The 21,242-nt window shown below is 34.2% G+C and overlaps 1 protein-coding gene across 2 annotated transcripts in view; it reads right to left on the bottom strand.

The window, feature by feature from the left end:
* Positions 1–2,308, bottom strand: part of LOC143205933 (putative fatty acyl-CoA reductase CG5065) — a 43,560-nt gene extending 41,252 nt beyond the window's left edge. Inside the window, exon 1 of one of the 2 annotated variants that reach the window (XR_013007999.1) lies at positions 1,909–2,043. Coding sequence is in view for 1 of the 2 variants with exons in the window: in XM_076418946.1 (XP_076275061.1) it covers positions 1,909–2,185 (277 nt within the window). In the remaining variant the exon portion in view is untranslated. Of the gene's footprint in view, positions 1–1,908 lie in introns of both variants that reach the window. The other variant, XM_076418946.1, reaches the window with a different exon arrangement.
* Positions 2,309–21,242: the final 18,934 nt, after the last annotated feature.

The raw sequence follows: 21,242 nt of genomic DNA, 5'->3' as shown, positions 1-21,242 counted from the left end.
ACAAGTTGTGAATTCTTGCAATTTATAAAACCTCAAGTAGATGACTCATTTGATAACAGCTGTTGGTAAGTCATATCTAAAATTAACTACAGATTCGTCATCGCCACTGTCATCTACTCGTTTGAACGAGGAATATAGCTGATTACAAATTACTTACAAATATATAATTTGAAAACAAAATCAAAATAATCGGTATATCAAAAACATTGATGATATAACAACAATGGCTTATTTTTGTTCATTTGTACGTTTATTTTTTCTTTTATATACTGGTATTTTGATTATAGTAATATAACATGGCATAAAAGGTAAATAGTGATAAATAAAGAGAAATATCATATACAATAAGGATTATTATTAAGAAAAAAAAGGTTATAATTAAGAATGGTTAAATATTTGGGCTGAGTTATATGTATCAAAACTATTAAAACAAACGCAAAAATTAACATATGTTTATAACGAAATATTTTAAAATTAACAAAGCACTATATAATATAACACACCAACATACACATAATATTAAATAATAAATAATCATTAACTTATAGAATTTTCTTATTCCTTGTGGAATAGTGTCCAATGGGCCCTTCAAAATATAAACTCAAGCTCCTAAAATATTCGCAATAAAATTTGTAAATAGAATATAGAAATGAATAAAATCACCTTTATAACAACAATACTAATTTGATGTAAAATCAAGTGGCTGGTGATGAATTTTTGTTATTGTTATATGTCTCCGTTCGAATTATAAATGAGAGAATTTTCTCCACGATGAACAAATATTCACCAGAAGTTTGTCAGAGCCTTCGAGTAAATTGTTATCCCCTTAGCGAATACTAAGCTTTTTTATTTAATGAGATCAATTTTAAACATTGTGACGGTTCATCTGGGAAGCTTTTATTCGTAGAAGGCAATGATAGAAAAATATTGATGGAAGACTTTCTGCAGACGTATAATTTTCTGAAATTCTACACCAGGATCATGTTCGTTTTGATTAATAATATATGTAATGACATACATGAAGATTGCTGTGGATTCCTGCAGATTAATGTAGATAATTTGGTACTTTTCGTGGTGAGAAACGGCGAAAGGTATGCCCCGGTATTCTATTTCAAAGGCGACTGTTTGTAGTTGAAAAACAAGTTCATAAAGGCCACCAAATGGGAAATGACATATTTTCAGTTTTTATTCAGACTTGAAGACCTGAAGAAAGAATTCTTCCATCTCAATTCCTGTGATATAGTGAATATTACCGATATTAGGCCGTATTTTAATCCCCAGACCACTTTTGTTCTCATGTGGCCTATCACAGACTGTGCTTGGATAAAAATAGGCAATCTGATGAAGACAAATGAAAACACTCAATAGAAGGAAGGCTGAAATTCTTTAGCTAGTAAGGTTAGAAATGTTATTAGGTGTTACGAGCTTTTTAACAAGTATTACTAGATTTATATATATTGTTCTTATAAGGAAATAGAAATATTATAGTATTAAATTTTATATTTATATTTTATTCGAAACATAATACTGACGAAACATTATAGGAAAATTTGAAGTCAGCGTCATCTGTCGTTAAAATATTGAAATATTTGAGCACTAGTTAGGAATCACTATTGGGTCTAGTATGACTGTATCATTTCCCATCACATCATAATACAAATTGTCCAATTTTTTTTAACTTAGATGATGATTCATAAATAAATTGATATAACAAATAATATTTTAAGGTATATCAAAATAATTGAAAAATTGGGTGTAATTAGTATGTAAAAATATATATGAGTTGAAATGAAATAACAAAAATAACTTCTAATTTGGATTTTTTCAGTTCTTCTGTCATATAATCGATATTTATAATCATTTATCTAGCATCAATCATTAATGAACTTCAGTCTAGGTAAGATTTACCTCGGATACAAGTGTAAAAGTACATGTCCCAATTCAAAGCACAAATATCAAAATCAAATAGTTCCCGGTCGCTCTTTCTCATTTCTTTCCATAGCGTTTTCACGTTGCTGTTCTCAAACTTCCACTCCTTTGTAGCATAGTAACTTAATATATCTACAATTTGATTTATCTTCTTGTAATTCTCTCTGGCTCTACAACATAATATAGACATTTTCAAATAATGTTTTACATATTTTTCAGATATTTTTGGGTTTATATTGGGTTGACAAGAAAACATTTTACATATGTATGTACATAGTATGTACAACACTGAACGTCTCTTTTTTACTAAATAGTGTTTATCTGTTCCCCACGGTCCAAGAGATGATTTCAGAAGAAATCCGGTCTTACCCAGCTTGGTTACCGGCGTGGCTGATCGCAGTCACAGATTTTCTTTTTCGTATTATAAATAGTCAAAAACATAAATTTACCCAGCAGGATTCGAAACTGCTACTATCGCAACAGTAAGAGGGCCTTCCTGTCGCCCTTGACCACTGTGCCAACCAAGCCGGCCCTTTAGATTTTGTTTATGGCGTGAAGAATTCACAATCAAGATATACATAGCTCGATATCTCTGAAGACAAAAATATTCTCACATTGAAGTTTTTGTAGGACAATTAAATAATGAGGTTAAATGGTTAAACTTTTGGAAGTTGCAATTCAACCCAAAGAAAACCCAGGCCGTTATAATCCACAGAGAATCCTGTATCCTCCCACGTGTAGAAAAAGCAAATTGTCTCTAATAATTATGGTTCTCTATAAGACATACTCCTTTATTTAGACGGGTTAAAGTAGTCTAAGTACATCGGCCATGAAGAGATGAACAAATTTAGAAATAGCGGAGAAAAAAATTTGAGCGCCTCATATACAGAATTACTCAAATACATTAGTGCAAAGGTTCAAAAGGAATTTTTCACTCATCCCTTTTCAAAAATTCACCGTAGTATAATCGCAAAATTCCTATACCAAATCCTTATCAACACCAAACACGCGTTCCACATCAACAAGGACTTTAATCAGCTGACCAAACAGAATTCCAAAAAAAGCAGAGTTTATTAAATAAATTAAAGGTTCCTATGGTCTTGAAAAGGGAACGAAAAATTGAAAATGCACATATGTTTGTCTATAATATCTAAGTTAATTATTCTTTATTAGTTATCCGTACAAATTCGTTCAGTTTGCTTTTTAAAGACTAACCATATCATATGAGAAGCCGTAGAGATTAGTTATTAGAGTCTTCAGACCACAGGTGGAGGTCGCGGGTTCGATTCCCGGTGGAAACAACGACTTTTCGTGGGTGTTCTAGTTTGGTTAATGCCTGTCAAATCAGTTAGGTTAGGTAGCGGACCCCGGTGCCTGAAGCATTTCTTATTTTCAATCATTGTTCCTTTATTCATATTTTTCCTCAAACAGACTGCAACTTTACTTGACATGCCCATTATAATACTTAATATAATAACTGCATAATTTGTTGAGCAAATATCTAACACCAAAAAGAGAAAAACATAATGTTTTTAACAAGAAAATTAATCCGACTTCAAAAAATAAATAAGGAACACAGATAAGGTTTTTGTTTATTTTTATTTAGTTATTACAAGGATTATTATGTACATATTTCAAATATTCTTTTTGCAATGGTTAAGTACAAATGGATGACTTTACAATGATGACAGAACAGAAAGAAGGCTGGTGCTTTTATTAACTTAAATTAACTTTTCATATATTCCCAGAATTTTTCAATGATGCTGCATACAGTGCATCAAAATAGGTCGTTGTGGTAAATGAATCAAGTGAAATTTTCCATAGTCACTAAGAGATGGACCGTAAGAAAATATAGATCGGCATTGTTGACCAATTACATAGAGGGCACCTAATGACTCATTCGCTAATCGAGGCGGACGTGGTAACGGGTCGGAACGATGGGAATGCTGAGATGTACATTTTTCGGATACAACGGACGACGCCTTGACCGGAATTCATATAGGTTCTTGGAGTCTCTCGAAGAAGATCTTGCTGACGTAGTTGATATACGATTGTTATTGTAATCACCGTTGCAACCCCTAGTATATTATCAAGATTGTGACCATTATAATGTTTGTTGAATATTTGTATTTTATTTATCAAGAAATAAAAGTATTTCTTACAGGACATTGACACCGTATCAGAGAGTGGTTGCATTATAGGCAAGTTAACTGGGAGATTATTTATAGCAAACCCAAGAATAAGGTCAATTACATTCTTTACCTGTACTATTATATATAGCTTGACATTCAAATAGTAACAATGTACCGGAATTTGATAGATTCACTTGTCTTAACAATTATAATGTTATCACTTACAATTTGTAGTTTAGATTTTTGACAAACAAATTTTGACATCATAGTTGACGGCACAGCTTGTGCACTAGAAGCATCAAATGAGTAGGTTTATCACGCCATACAGCATTTTTTCGCTAATTCAGTTATTTCTAGCTTCTGTTCTGATTAGACGATAAGCAAAGTTCCTACACAGTCTGATTTTACCATTTTAACGGGGATGGTCCATTGGCTATTTTATCACTGTCACCACTTATGTTAATAGAATAATTCTTATTTAACTCACTATTACAACCTCAGCACAAATGTTATAGTATTTGAAATGTTCGTTATATTCTAAACACACACACTTGACAGGATAAATAGAAGGCCTTTATTCGACCACAATACTAGTTTATTGGTCCGAAAGGTAAGACAAGGCAATATGTTTCAATCAACGAACAAGATTATTTATAGCAAACCCAAGAATAAGGTCAATTACATTCTTTCCCTGTACTATTACATATAGCTTAACAATCAAATAGTAACAATGTACCGGAATTTGTTTGAAAATTTAAAAATATTATTTTAATTTTTTAAATTTGAAACTGTTCTGGAAACTACCGGATAGAAACACAGACGTACCTAATATTACCAAATTAAAACGGTCGGAGGCGTTGGCAATTATGCTCCCCTAACTATTATGTTAAATACGAGTAGGGCAGGAAGTTTCGTAGGTGGGTGTTTTGGTAAAATTTTGCGAATATATGGAAATTTATGGAAATTTTGGCGAAATGTTTCGCCACGTCCAACATGAAACTGCTAAGAGCCGCGACGGAATCTGATTCGTTCATTTCGTTCTATGGTTTGATTATTTTGCACCCCATTTTTAACGTGCCCTATGTAGAGAACAGTGTGGTCAGCTTTTTATAACGTTTATAGACTAAATTATTATTTTATTTTATTACTAGGTAGAAGTCCGTAGTTGAAATGTATTCCCGATCTATGAAGTGTTGTGTGTCCGGATGCACAGATAGTGAGGAAATGCATCATCGTTTTCCGTTAAAAAAGCGATCCTTAAGAAGTGAGTAGAAAACTTTTAAAATCCTAAACTGGTTGGTTAAACATGAGGCATAATTTATTATCGTTACCACGTGAGATATTTGTGTGATACATTTAAACCTTCCTTTAAGTACTTATGAACAATTTAGTTATGGTGAAAATAATATCACGAGACCAGAACATGTACAAATTGAAGTGGATCAAAATCAAAATTATATCGAAGGTAAATTGAAGGACTCAATCACATCTCTGTTCATAATTGTTAATTTCAAAACTGTCTTACTTGGTAGTACCTATTTCCATCATTCCAGGCCCGCAACCAGGGTGTTCGAAGCAAGTATCATCGACACTTGAACAAACTCCAGAAGGTAAAGGTAAAGTTTGTATTCATTCAACTAGTATCCCCCTTTCTGCTCATTTTTACTGTTAATTACTTGACTATAACTTCAGTCCAGCTGTTCCTATAACAGCAAACAAAGTTTTACGTTGTACCGTAGTGTATATCTCAGGTTAATTAGTATAACATTTTAAAAAAGATATGAAATATGATTTTTGTTTACATACAATTATGAATAAATTAGTAGACCCACAAATTGAGACTGATTTTATAGAGACAAGACAATATATCGTGTCCCAAACTCTAACAAAATTGTTTTAATATACAAGTAGTCAGTAGGTCTTTGAGCTATATCTTAAATTATTCAGCGATTTTGCCATGTCGATTATATAACAAAATTTTTGTCAAATGTTTTAAAAAAGTAAATTAAAACTCCTTCAATTGTACATTCCATAATGATCTTTCGGATAAAATATTAAAAGTACTGACGGAAAGATGGAAGAGGTAATTTTATTTTGCTATGCACCAAAGTTTTTTGCTTATGGTTTATATTTATGTATATAATATTTATATTTTATTGATATATATTTTTTATATTATATTTATATTTTTAGATAAATTTAGATAAATGTATATAAATTTACATTATAAATTTATATTTATTGTTATATATCATATTTTATATATATATATATAAATATATATATATATATATATATATATATATATATATATATATATAATATATATATATATATATATATATATATATATATATATATATATATATATATATATATATATATATATATTTATTTATTTATTTAATTGAATTTAATTTAACAAATTTATTTCCAGAAAAAAATTGTTTTTTATTTAAATTTCACGCCAAGGCTGTTACGTGCATTTCGCTTTGTGTTCTTAGTGGGGAAAATTGCGCTTCTTCGAGTGCAACCGCAAATTTTTTTTAACCAAATTATTACTTAATTAGTCTTTTTTATAATTTTAGATAGTTTAATTTACGATTGTATTGAAATATAATTTATTTAGTTTATTTAGTTTTTGATTGAAATATTTAGTTTATATTATTGTATACACTAATTTTTTCTATATATATTGCTTTGTTTTATATTATAATAGTAGAATTAAGTAATTATATAAGAAAATCAAATTGCTATGGAAAGACAAAACATGGAACAAAAGAAGCTTTTCTATTTTGAAAACTGTACGAAGTTATATACCTGCTCTAATTTGAATGTCCATAACAAGAGAATTTCCTGCTGAATCTTACAATAATTTTATGTTTTAGAAAAATATCTGCATTAAATCTGAAGGGTGTATTCATTTTTAAATATTTTACTTGCGAAAATAAATATAGCAGCAAACAAATATTGAAACAGCGTGGATCCAAAACAAAGCATCCTGCTATTAATGAAGATACCAAAGTAACAAAAATACTGTACACATGTAAGTTATGCGAGCATACTACAATGTAAGCGAATCTTCTAATGAATCATTTACAGTCAACTCATAACTTAAACGTTGAGGAGTTATTGAAATTTAATACCTTTAAAGAAATTCAAATATGGGAAAATGATATGGAGCAAGCCCCAACCTCGTGTCAAGAGAGAAGAAGCTATATTTCTTTATATTGTGCTAGCATAATATTTCAGGGTCCAAGGAAGTTCAAGGAAGAAACAAGATAAATACACATTGCCTAGCAAGTATTAAATTAGAACAAAGGTGAAGAATATGAAGTAGAATTCACCAAAACATATTTTGGACATGAAAATACCTTAAACTCCTGCAGCTCTCGAAAACAAATAGAGAATAAATTGTAACCAAATGAGCAGCTAAAATACCATTTAATGTTATAGAGGATGATGTAAGACACGATGTGGATATTACTAATGTAAGAAGAATAGATTTAGTGACTCACGAAGAGTTCCAAAACATAAAAGCAGCTTATGGTTTTGAATCCACAGCTAATAGAGATGAAAATGACGCCATAAGTGTAGAACCATGGGCAAATGAGTTGAAAGATACAAGATGTATACTGTTATATAACCCACAAGGTGGATATATGGACGTCTACCTCAATTAGAAAGAAGATGATAAATTTGCAGTTATTGGCCAATGTTACCACAATCTTAGTGAGTCTATATAACTTAGACCCTTAAGAAATAGTCCAGAGAAAATCGATGAAGTGGATGTAACACAAATAACATAACTTTATCCTATTGTCCTTTATACTTAAATAAATTATGTTTATTGTAATATTGTTGTTTTGTATTTTTCCTAATTTCATAAGTGAAACGTAGATATTTTGAGATAAATATGTATTAGTTTACCTAGTACATTTAAACATGTCAGTAATTGTAATTTCAATTATCGCCCATCGTCAATTTCATTTATGAGGTCTAATTAATAAAAATCCCAAATAAGGATTTCAGTAAATCATTAATATTAGTGTATTATAAGGTGGTTGATAAAATAATACTAAATAAAGGGTATGCTTTTGGCCATAATCAATTTATTTTATCAGTACCATTTTAATACGAAATCGATCTTACAATATTTATATTACAAATAAATCAAAAGAGTTTTGAATGTCTAGTTATGCAGGTATTAGATATTTCGTATATTTTTGAAATGAATAGCTATTTTAAACTTAAATATCGCTTTGTTATAACATCAGCATCATTGATGCATATTAGAGTATTTACAAGAAAAATAAATATCAATATGCCTTAAAATTGATTAAGATAAATATATGTATATTTAGATAGGTAGCATATTTTTATTTAAATTTGGGAATTTTGATTATTGATATTCAGAGAAGGTTTTAGGAGAGACCTGAAGGATCTACAACGGATTTTCAAGTTTAATATTAAGATATATTAAATGCAACTTATATGTTTATGATAAATTGATTATCAATCCTTATGTATTTAAAATCCATAATTTTAGTATTATTCCTCTAGATATTACATAATAGAATAAAAGCGAGTTCTACTGTTAATATTTTCTCAACATTTTGGCCAAAAATACCGACGAAGACTTGTACTATTCAAGAAAATCATGAATGGTTCCAAATATCTATGGTACATAGAAATCGATCTAGTAATGCGATATTTTAGACCGTTTAATTTAATGTCAGTTATGTTTTTTCTTAAATTTGAAGGAAAGTGTAAATGAACTAGACGGGATTGCCACTTCTTTTTAAATGTACAATTTGTCCACATTTTGACGACATGTTGTTGTAACACATCCTAGAGATGTTAGAACTTCATAACACATAATTTCCAAAGACGCCATGTTCAGAATTACTACGCTTTTCTTATTTTCTATTTCTAGTGTCTTTTGTACCACCCTGATTGAGTTTCATGATAATTTGTTCATAGAGTGTTCCAGTTTTCTCTTTCTAATTTCCATTTATTATTTATTAAATCCTCCTTTATTATGTTCATGTTATAGACATTTATTGTTAAAATTAAGCCCAAGATATATTATTGGAGGAGATTTTAGAATAAACAGAAAAAGTGAAAGTGCCATCGGAAAAAAGGGTCAGTACAGTAGAAAATAAATGCAAAATGTCATAAAACGTTAAGAGCCGAAACTGAATATCTGGACCACAAATGCAGGGTAGGATAATTTTAAACATAAAAATAACAGTATTATTTCAACAACACGTAAAAAATATGAGAACACTACACAAAAAATAGATAAAATGGAAATATCGACATCAGGATATCACATAATGCAGTTTTGAATGTAGAAAACACAACTAGAACCCAGAACGAACGGGCACTCTACAATGCGTGGATGAACGAAAAGTCAGAGAGTCTTGAAATCGCATTAACCAATATTCAAAAATAAATATATGCCCTCCAGCTACAACTAAATAAACAAAGCTCTGAAGGCAAGGACAAACCACCAAGCCAACAAAAGCAGTCCAATTGTTATATACGAAACAGATGAAGAAGAATTGCAGAAAGAAATAGGCTGAATAACGGGTAAAAGTAAAAAAATAAAAGCAAATAATTCCCCGGGGATCATCATCACAGCAAATAAAAGTAAAACCAAATAATGAACAAAATAAAGAAATTAGAATGCCCAGGTCACCCTCAAGTATGGTAAGTAATATTACCGATTTTGACTTGCTTTACGATGAGGTCCAAGTATATAATATTCAAAGCAACGGTACTGAACAATGGACAAATAAAACTCGACGCCGAATGTCGTACAATATTCACAAAAATAATAGATTGTTCAGAGTTGCTGAAACTGTAATGGCACTCTTATGACGACAAAAAAAACAGAGGCATCAAAGCTATGGCAAGAGCGCTTCCATCATCAGCTAAAAGTGAAAAATTAATGCAGAACTAAACCAAAATACAGTGCAAAATGCAGAAACATCACGCTACCTTAAAAGTATTCCTAGATATGCAAAAAATAGATATTTGCCTAATATCAGAAACCCATTTAACAAAAGAGTCCTTATAAAATTTAGAGGATATACATTTTATCATACCATACATCCAGCTAACACCGCAAGAGAAGGAAGTGAAGAAGAAGATACAATCAAAAAAAGGAAAATTATTTGAATGTCCTAAGCAACCTGGGAGAAATATTTAAAATTGGAGTTGATTTCAATGCAGAAAATACTAGATGGGGACCCAGAATGACATCAACTAAAGGCAATGAACGGCATAAAGCAGCTGCTGAACAATGATGTAGTTACATGTCAACTGGAAAACCAACTTATTAGCCGACTAATAAAGAGAAAACCCCAGACCTGTTAGATTTCTTCATAGTAAGAAACATAACAGCCAACTATAAAAAGATCGAAGAAAATTTTGAGATAAGTTCAGATCATACGCCAGTGATTCTGACGTTGAGCGAAAATATAATAAGACAAGAAAGAAACCCAACATTAACAATCAAGAGAACAGACTGGGAACGATTTGCTGAACAATTGAACAAACGAATTTAACTAAACGTACCCCTCAAGACAACTGAACAATTAAATTTTGAAGCAGAGAAATTCGTAGTTGATATTCAACAAGCTGCTTGGAATAATACTCCACAAATTAATAGTACAACTAAAGGAATTAATTATCCAAAAGAAGTGAAGGAAATGGTAGCTGAAAAACGTAAATTACGAAAAAAATGGCAACAAAACAGAACACCTGAAAATAAAAATAGTTTAAACAATATAACTCAAAGAGTGAAAAGGGAAATAAAAAACAAAACCATAAATGATTATCTGAGAAATGTAACACGTGATAAAGAGACTGATTACTCAATCTGGAAAGTCCCAAAATATTTAAAGCGTTCATGTCTACACAGTTCGTCTATAAGAGACCTATGTGAAAATTAGACCTATATCACTGCTCCCAATAATATCTAAGGTTTTGAAAAACTCCTGTTGAAAAGAATAAAACCGATCATATAAAGAAAAAAAGCCTAATACCAACACACCAGTTTGGGTTTTTAACAAGCACTCAACAATTGACCAGGTCCACAGAATAACAGATGTTATTGAAAAAGCCTACGAAAGTAAAAAAGTATGCTCAGCTATATTTTTAGATGTAACACAAGCCTTCGATAAGGTTTGGCATCAAGGCCTTATGCATAAACTACAGAAAATACTACCAAAACAACACACCTAACTATTAAAATCATACATTACAACCATAATCTTCAGAGTCAAACAAGAAGAAGCTTACTCTACAATAAAAGAAGCTAAAGCAGGTGTACCACAATGAAGTGTACTGGGATCAATGCTTTATCTGCTCTACACTTGTGATATACCTCAAATGGAAAATATTACGAAGGCTACATTTGCTGATGATACTGCGATTATAGCTGTCGGAGATAATACTGAAGAAGCCTCACGAAAATTACAACAGGCAAGTGACAATTTAAATAATTGGACACGTGCAGTTCATAATATAAACAGACCGTACAAGCACCAATAAGATTAAATAACACTATATTTCCATATAGCAACAACGCTAAACATCTTCGAATGAATCTCGATGCAAAACTTCGCTGGAAGGAACATATGAAGAAGAAAAGAAACGAACTGGAGTTGAAAAATAGGAAAATCTACTGACTAATTGGAAGAAAATCACAATTAACAGTATATAATAAATTGCTAATATATAAGCAATTACTAACACATATATGGACATACGGAGTTCAATTATGGGGATGTTCTGCAAAGAGTAACATAAATCAAATAAGTTTTTCAGAACAAAGTCCTGAGAGGTCTTGTGGGTGTACCCAAATACTATAGCACTTGTTACCTACATCGAGACCTTCAGATACCCACAGTCAGTCAAGAAATCAAGAGAATTGCAAGGGAGCATGAGGAAAGATACCACCAGAACACGACATAGACTCAAGAAAATCAAATCACCTGATCTTGTGTAGCATTGTGTAGTGAGGTGCATATATTAAAAAATTCAGCAGTGACACGTATAAACATTATTTCACCAAAGACTGAGATAGGGCCGATGGGTCCTCCTAGTTATATACCTAGATTTAAGTTATTACAAAGACAAATCGTAGGTTAGACGGAAACGACTAGTAACAATATAATAACTAAATAATAAAAAAATGTTAAACATACAGCCTGAGGTTCACGGTTAATAATACCTGGAAAACCCAGCGAACTATTCGCAGCAATAAATATAACTACATGTAATTATTACTCTGGGCGCAAACCCACTTACTGGGGCAGTAAAAATTATCAGACCTACTGGACTTTTACATTTCGAAAGGCATCTCTTCAAATTAAATACAAATCGAGAGATTTTGCTAAGTATCATTTGATCACACTCCAGTATTGTTAGCACTAGATGCGACAAATCTGAAAAAAACAAACAAACCCAATCCAACTAACACATTTACTAGCAGAGACCCGTTTAGTCTTATAATGCAAAAACGTATAACGTATTCCAACCGACGGTTATAGAATCTGCAATAGATACAAATCCTGTTCATAAGACCGATGTTGTTGTAAATCAGATTTCTCCAATGGAAGTTGCCACAGAAATTTATATTAACATCAATCCTAAAAAGGCTGGTTAATAAAAGATATATTGAATATTCAATGCCTGTTTGAGACTGAAGCATGTTTCGGAATTATTTAATGTTGCTCGAATTCATTTGCTTAAAAAACCTGATAAACCAGTAGACCAAGTTATATCTTACCAGTGTATTTCGCTGTTACCTACGATATCAATATTATATGAGAAACTGCTGTTAAAACGCATTAAGTAATTTATAGAAATACCAGATTTCCAATTTGCAGTTTGAAATCACCACTCAAAAATGGACGAAGCGCATAGAGTAACAGCGGTAATTAAAAAGGAACTCGAAGAAAAGAAATACTGCCCTGCAATATTACTGGACGTCTCACAAGCTTTTGACCGGGTACGGCATTTGGGATTAATATACAAAATGAACAGATTGCTTCCCCCCAATTACTGTCGACTCCTCGAATAATAACATTTTGAAAAAATTTAGAGTTTTAGATGCACGAGCAATCTCTACACTCAACCCTATTTCAGCTGAAGATCCACGTATCCCTACAACAGAAGAAACAATACTTGGAACATTTGCCGACGACACAGTTTTCATATTAAAAATTGTCTAAGTTGTCTAAGGCTGTAGATAACGTACAAGTAGTGGTAAAAAAATCTACAAATGGACTAGAGACTGAAAAATATGGCTTAATCGCTCCAAATCCGTCCATGTTAATTTTGAATTGAAGTAAAATGACAAATACATAATTATATCACTTGACAGATGCCTGATTCAAGCAGAATCAGTTAAATACGTCGAAATATGTCTCGATAGTAGGTTAAACTAAAAACCTCATGTTAGACAAAAAGCAGAGCAGATTAGATTCAAAGTCAAGAAAATGTATTGGTTAATTGAAATATACTCTCCACTTAACCTAAAATCAAAGAGATTGGTTTATCAGTCAATCATAAAGCCAATTTGGATCCATGGTGTGCACATAAGGGGTTGACAAATGCCATATATTGATAATACGCCAAACATCAAACAGTTTTGCGAATAATTATCAATGACCTCGAAATCAAATGAATACAAGAAGTGATCCAAGATTTCGCCTTGAACTACGGTTGCATAATCACAGTAACGTGAAAGCTATACAGCTATTGGACAACACGCGGGAAATCAGAAGATCGAAGCGAACCAAACCACAGGAACTTGTTTAGTGTATATAGGTGTATCAGTGTATAGGTGTTACATTACCCATAATTCATAATTTATGGCAAGCCAATAATAATAATTGTACGGTTGCTTCTGTTAATATAAATTATAACCAAAATTAATATAACAAAAAATTAAAAACTAATCATTATTGTATGCCACTCGAACGTATTCTTTCGGTGGCGGCTATTCCACAAACAAGCTAACCATTCAGAGCGTATTCTTGAAACGTAGATACGGCTCCGTCAGACAGATGGATCAGGTGTCGTTCCCTACATATATAGAAAAAATTACAAATATTCCACAATAACGACAACTTGGGGTTATCACCGGCAAGCCTTTTGTCAGATCTCTGAAACCTCTTAATTCCATATTTTCCAATTTTAAAAAAATTTATAGGTCTTTTTGATATTCTAAATTTGTTTAAAATTTCTTGAAATCTCTTAATTCCATATTAAAAAAAATAAAACATATTTTGAAAAATGTAAAAAAATTATAACATCTGATAGTATTTTAATGTATCCTAACTTTGATAAGCAATTCATATTAACAACAGATGCTTAAAATTTTGTAACTTGTTTAATTCTTTCCGACTTGAGGGATAATGGTAAAACCGAACGACCGGGTAGCTTCTCGAATATTAACAAATACGTAAATAAAATACTAAACAATTGAAATAGGATCATTGTCAATTGTTTGAAAAACTAATCCTTTTAGACCTTATATTTTTACAGAACGAAGACCTGCGAAAGCAGATAGCTGACGTTAAAACGTTCGCAAAAGCCCAAACAGACGGAAAAGCTGGAAAAGAGCGAAAAGGCTTCCGAAGATCTCAAGGAAGAAATCAAAACTCTCACAGCTACGATAACACAATTCATGAAGCATCAAAAAGATGCCATGGAAGTAAAGATTCCCGCTGCCATAGAAATCCAGACCCAGACACCAGCTAAACGGTTTCACCTTGGTGGGAAAAAGGAAAAGAGGGCCCGTCTCTCCACCTTAGGAAAGCCAGCTGCCGAAGGCCGGCAACAAGGGAAAACAGGCTCCCAAATCACAACAATGGAAATTAAAATCCGGTATAGAACTACCAATTGTTCAGGTAGTTGTTCCTCGCGAAGAGCGACAGATCATATATATGACCAAACTCGGCGTCATCACAGTGAAGGTCGAGGTCCAGAGGGGAAACGGCCAGTCAGTGCAGTGCTTCAACTGTCAACTTTTCGGGCACTCCAGCTCATATTGCCGAGCCCCCCCACGTTGCGTCAAATGTGCCGGGCATCACGACACTAGATACTGTACCAAAATCCCAGAAGCACCTCGAAAGTGCAGCAACTGCAGTGAAATTCATACCGCAAACTTCAGCGGTTGCAGCTGCCTTCCTGCTCCAAGAAAACCAAAAATTCCGACCGAAACCAGGACTCCACAAGGTTCTGCATGGAATAACCAAGGTGGCAGGAAGCTAGCCCAAAAATTAGCCAGCGCCACCCAGCCTGCTCCAACTCAAACTCCTGCTCCAACCAATACACCGGACCTTAACTCCACAATACAGGCGTTTACTGACCCGCAGGCTTTCCTGCAAGTGATCGCCCTAGCTCACCAACTTGCTCGTCTTTTTCCAAATGTCGCTGCCTAGGCGGCAACACTTACCTGTCTCTATAACTTCCAGCAGCCTTTAACTCTTCGAAATGGCTGTTCCGAAATCTCTTATACTGATGACATGGAATGCAAATAGCTTACGCGGAAAGCAAGCAGAATTGGAAGATGTCATGACATTCTATGACGTCGACATCGTGCTCATCCAGGAAACTTTCCTGAAACCTTCGCATCGTCTCTCTTTCGAACACTTTTTGGTCTACAGAAACGATAGAACACCGAGTCGAGGCGGTGGAACCGCTATTCTCGTCAGAAAAGGAGTCAAACACGAGCTCCTTCCATCGTTATCAGTAAACAACTTCGAAACAACCTCCATTAAAACCGATATCCAAGAACGTCCCTTCGTGATTAAATCCCTGTACAGGAAATCTTCTGCATTCAACTATGCCGAATACCGATCACTCGTCGAAGGAAAATTTCCGAAAATAATAGGTGGCGACTTCAACGCCCACCACCCCATCTGGGGGTGTTCCAGAGCGAATCCCGCAGGTAACGCCATCGTAGCTCTAAGTGCAGATCTGGGCTACGGTCTTGCCTTGCCAGATGAACCCACCCATCACCCTAGTACAGTCTCTCAAGGCGCAGCAAGAATCCTTGATTTCTTTATTCTTCAAGACGTAAATCGTGATTCCGAAGTTCGAGTCCTTGACGAACTAGACTCTGATCATCGTCCGGTCCTTCTCAAACTCGGAATCTGCGCCACCACTCAAGTCCCACTAACAAGATTCAGGAAAAAAACCGACTGGAAAAACTACCAATCTCTTCTCCTGAAATTCGATCCAATTCCGAAAATTAACACACCAGAACACCTCGAGGAAGCCGTACTGAAGCTAACTCGCGATATTCAGTCTGCTCACGAATCTGCCACAGTCAAAATTTCATCACAACCCCAGCCGTGGAAAAACAACCTTCCCGCTTCTCTTAAACGTGAAATTCGCATCAAAAACGGTTTATGCAGATTAGCTCGATTCACCCTTGATGCTGCTTCACCCAGAGCATGCAAGAGGGTAAGGGCGGCCGTCTCCACTTGGCGAGCAAAGAACTGGAACTCATTTCTCGCGGACCAAAGGCTGGATGGCCCCCCTTCCTTCTGGCGTGTCTCCAAATGCGTCGTGGGGAAGACGCACAATGTCATCCCTCCCCTGAAGTCAGCGGTTACAGGAAATTTCGCAGTCACTGACCAAGAAAAAGTCGAGCTCCTTGCAGAGACCTACGAAGCTCAAATTAAATGCCTCCCACCCGCACAGAACACTAAAGCTAAAGACATTGACACTGTCATCAACGAATCCAACTCCGTCAAAAGACCAGTAATCCCCGCCTTTCTTCTCGACCATTTTGTGTCTCCAAAGTCTCTACAGACTATGATCGCCAAACTTCAAAACAAAAAATCTCCAGGTTTCGATGGAATATCGATTACCCAGTTAAAAAAGCTCCCGCATAAGCAGCTCGCAGAACTGGCAAACATCATTAACTCCATCATGAGACTGCAACACTTCCCGGCGTCTTGGAAACACGCACATATAACGGTTATACCCAAGAAAGGAGCAAAATCATCTCCATCTGATTACAGGCCTATCAGCCTTCTCAGCGCCATTTCGAAGCTTGCTGAGAGGGCAATACTCTACGCTCTCAACTCTTTCAGAAAGGAAAACAACATCATTCCAGATGAACAATTCGGCTTTCGCGCTCACCACTCATCCGTCCATCAAGCTTCCCGTCTGGCTGCACGCATCCATCATGCTCTTGACCAACGTAAAAAGCTTGGAGCAATTCTTCTGGACCTAACCAAAGCCAAGGTCTGGCACGACGGATTGTTCGCAAAGTGCGTGCGGTTAGGCCTCCCAGAAGACCTAACCGCTCTCATCAAGTCCTATCTCTCGGACAGATCTTTCCAGGTCAAGATCAGGGCATCACTTTCCAGTCGTAAACAAATCGATGCTGGCGTTCCTCAAGGTTCCCCGCTGGCCCCAGCCTTATTTAACCTCTTTATTTCAGATATGCCGAGAATAGAGCATACTGACGTCGCCTTTTACGCTGACGACACTGCTTTCTTCACGGCCGCCAGGTTCGAAGTTACAATTCATGAAGTTTACAGAAGCAGCTCGATCATGCGGTCAAGTGGTTCAAATTCTGGAGGTTGCAAATCAACCCCCTGAAAACCCAGGCCATCATTTTCCACAAGAAGCGTTACGCACTGCGCGTCTCGCAACTTAAGATCGACACCGCAATAATTCCATGGCGGGATAACGTCACGTACCTAGGTCTTCACTTCGACCGGCGTTCGGTTGGCATTCCCAAATCCAGAAAGCAATCCATAAAGGTTCGGGGATAGCAAACCTGCTATCTTCTCTGATCTGCCCTTCTAGCAGACTTCCCATCTCCATCAAATGCTTATTTTACAAGATGTTAATTCGGTCCGTACTCCTCTACGGATCTAATGTCTACTTCAAGTTTGTTGCACCCAACCAGGTCAAACGGCTTCAAGTTTCCCAAAATAAGCTCCTCAGGAAAATATTAAACGCTCCATGGTTTGTCAGAAATAATCAAATTCATAGGGAAACTGACACTCCAGAAATCAAGCACTTCATATCTCAATCATTCCACAAACAACAACTCAGCTCAAGTTCTTCTGAAAACGCGCTTGTTCGCGAGCTGGTCCACATGCTGGGAGCTTAGCACCGCGTCACCGCTAAGCTCTCCCCCTTTTCCAGGCTGAAACGACCCCAACCATCGCTACAGTCATAACTTTTGCCCCCATAGAACAGTACCCAGTTGTGTGTTAACTCAAGTTCGAGAATCAATAGAATCGCCGGGCCCTCGTGCCCAATAACGGCTGCCCGATCAGCGGGTGCCATATCCCCAAATCTAATGCAGTAGCAGTAGTGATCCACAGGGGTCAACTGTGAGGCGGTTTCGGTTTAGTGTATTGGTAAGCCCAGAGGCAGTCCCACATAACCCGGTCCAACTTGTCACTCCAGGGCAAGTCTCCGCGACCAGGTATGCGTCATGCATTCCACCGCCTGGTTTTTAGGCCAGAACAAAAAAAAACCTTATATTTTTGGAGTAATATTTCAATTAACCACCGATCACAGATCATAAACAGTCAAAATCTCGAAGTACAAAGAAAAATATTATTAAACTATTTTTAAAATTATTTTAGTTATAGTCACACAGTAGTCGTTATATTGTAGGCAAATTTAGATTATTTGCCTTAATACATTTTAGTTCCATTTATTCATTTATGTTCTTTTTGCTGTTGGTTGCATTATGATGTGATATGAAATATGATAAAATAATCCAAATGAAATCGAAGCGCCCTAAAAGTTTAAAAGTTAGAAAGCGGAAAAATGAGGAAAACGAGACTCAAACTTTTAATACAAATCCTAGTACTATGCAAAACTATATTTATTTATATTGCTTAAAACTATATTATATTGCGATATTTTACTATTTGCAAAATCTAATTAACAGAAAAAATTATTCAGTATGTTTGTGAATTAGGTTAACGTATTGCAGACTTAAGACTTACTGCAAAATTTTAATATGCAGCTAGCCGCAAATCTGTAAATCCTCCACTAAACTATTTTCCCTATATGTAAATAATAATTTAAAATATCGACAACGTAGCAGTCGATTTGCCGTCATTTTGCCCTCGAATGACAGATTTTAAGTGGTGTTTCTATCCTCTAGTAGATGTTTCTGCACCACAGTCATCATTATAATGAAATGCTATGTCTTGTTATCACACAACAGAGTAGGAATAGGGATTTTATGGAGATTTCTTTTGTTGTATAGTAGAACAATTAGTATTATTTGGTTTAAAATTTTTTAACCAACAACTAATTTCAGCATGGGCCTTTTTGCAATGATTGAGTACAAACGGATGACTTCTTTCTGGATTTAAATTAACTATTCGTATATTCCCAGAATTTTTTATTTCTATGCAGAGTAAAAAGATATAGTCCGTATTCAATGTTACTTAATACAGTGCGTCAAAGTAGATCGTTGTGGTAAATGAATCAAGTGAAATTCTCCATAATCACTGAGAGATGGGCTATAACAAAATATAGATCGGTATTGTTAACCAATTACATAGAGGGCACCTGATGACTCATTCGCTAATCGAGACAGACGTGGTATCGGGACCGAGCGATGGGAATGCTGAGATGGACACTTTTTGGCTACAAAGGCCGACGCCTTGACCAGAAATCATATAGTTTCTTAGAGTCTCTCGAAGAGTTTTTTGCTGACGTAGTTGATATACGATTGTTATTGTAATCACCGTTGCAACACCTAGTATATTATCAAGATAGTGACCATTATAATATTTGAATTTGTATTTTGATTATTTGTATTTTATTTACCAAGAAATAAAAGTATTTCATACAGGACATTGACGCCAATTCAGAGAGTTGTTGCATTATAGACAAGTTAACTCGGAAATTATTTGTTAGTAAACCCAAGAATAAGGTCTGCTACATATTTTTCCTGTACTATTATATATAGCTTAACATTCAAATAGTAACTATGTACTGTATAGTATGTACCGGACTTTGACAGATTGACTTGCCTTAACAATTATAATGTTATCACTTACCCCTAATTTTTAGTTTAGATTAATTGCATATCCAAACCATTCTAGCTTGTGCATTAGAAGCACCAGATGAAGAATTTTACCACGCCATACAGCATTTTTACGCTAATTCAGTTATTTCCAGCTTCTGTTCTGATAAGACGAAAAGCAAAGTTTCTACACAGTCTGATTTTACCATTTTTGAAGGGGATAATCCATCGGCTATTTTATCACTGTCACCACTTATTTTAATAAAGAAATTTTTATTTAACTCACTGTTATAACCTCAGCACAGATGTTCTAGTCTTTAAAATGTTCATTATATTCTAACCTTATTTGTTTAATTAAGAGGCATTTATTCGACAAAAATACTACCTTATTGGTCCGACAGGTAAGACAAGGCAATGCGTTTCGATCAACGAACTAACGGAGACTATTCTGGAACCATTCGGTGGTGCGGCACGGGAACATATCGACAACGTGCAGTCAACTTAATATCACTTTGATCTTGAATGGAAGATGTTGAATGTATTCCTTGTTGTATTCCTTTCACTTTCAAGGTCAACTTTTAAAAAAAGTATATGGATATAAGGGATGAATAAAATATAAATATTTTTTAACAGCTACTGCTACTGGAAAATACTTCGATATTTCACAAAAAATATGTAGATTTTTTAATAAAAAATAAAAATATTGATATATAGGCCGATGTTTTGTAAATACTGTAAAAAGTATATTAATAAGTATATTAGTATATAAAATTAAATATCCGTTTTCAAAGTATATTAATCGTTATGTTTCGATTATGTTTTACATTTTAGAAATGTTTTTTTTTCTAAGATCATGTTAGAAATAAAATCAGTATTTTAAATTGCGATTTAACATACACACAGGGCAGGCCCAAAAAAATATCGATATTATTTAAAGATTGTAAAATGTGCATTAAAGTATCGAATTTTTTAATAAATATTTTATTTTAATTAGTGTAGAGAAGCTAATCTTTTAAGGTTAAGTACCAAATTTAATAGTTTATTAAAAATGATTAAAAGGTTTTATAATATTTATGGAATAATTTATGTAACTATCGATACATCGGAAGTTACAATCGATTTTCTTTCATCAT

This window comes from Rhynchophorus ferrugineus, unplaced genomic scaffold, assembly GCF_030347505.1.
Source record: "Rhynchophorus ferrugineus isolate W39M unplaced genomic scaffold, kcgeb_rfMv2 rfM102, whole genome shotgun sequence".
Lineage (NCBI taxonomy): Eukaryota > Metazoa > Arthropoda > Insecta > Coleoptera > Curculionidae > Rhynchophorus > Rhynchophorus ferrugineus.
Note: the sequence above shows the minus strand (reverse complement) of the source record. Positions and strands in the feature narration are given on the sequence as shown.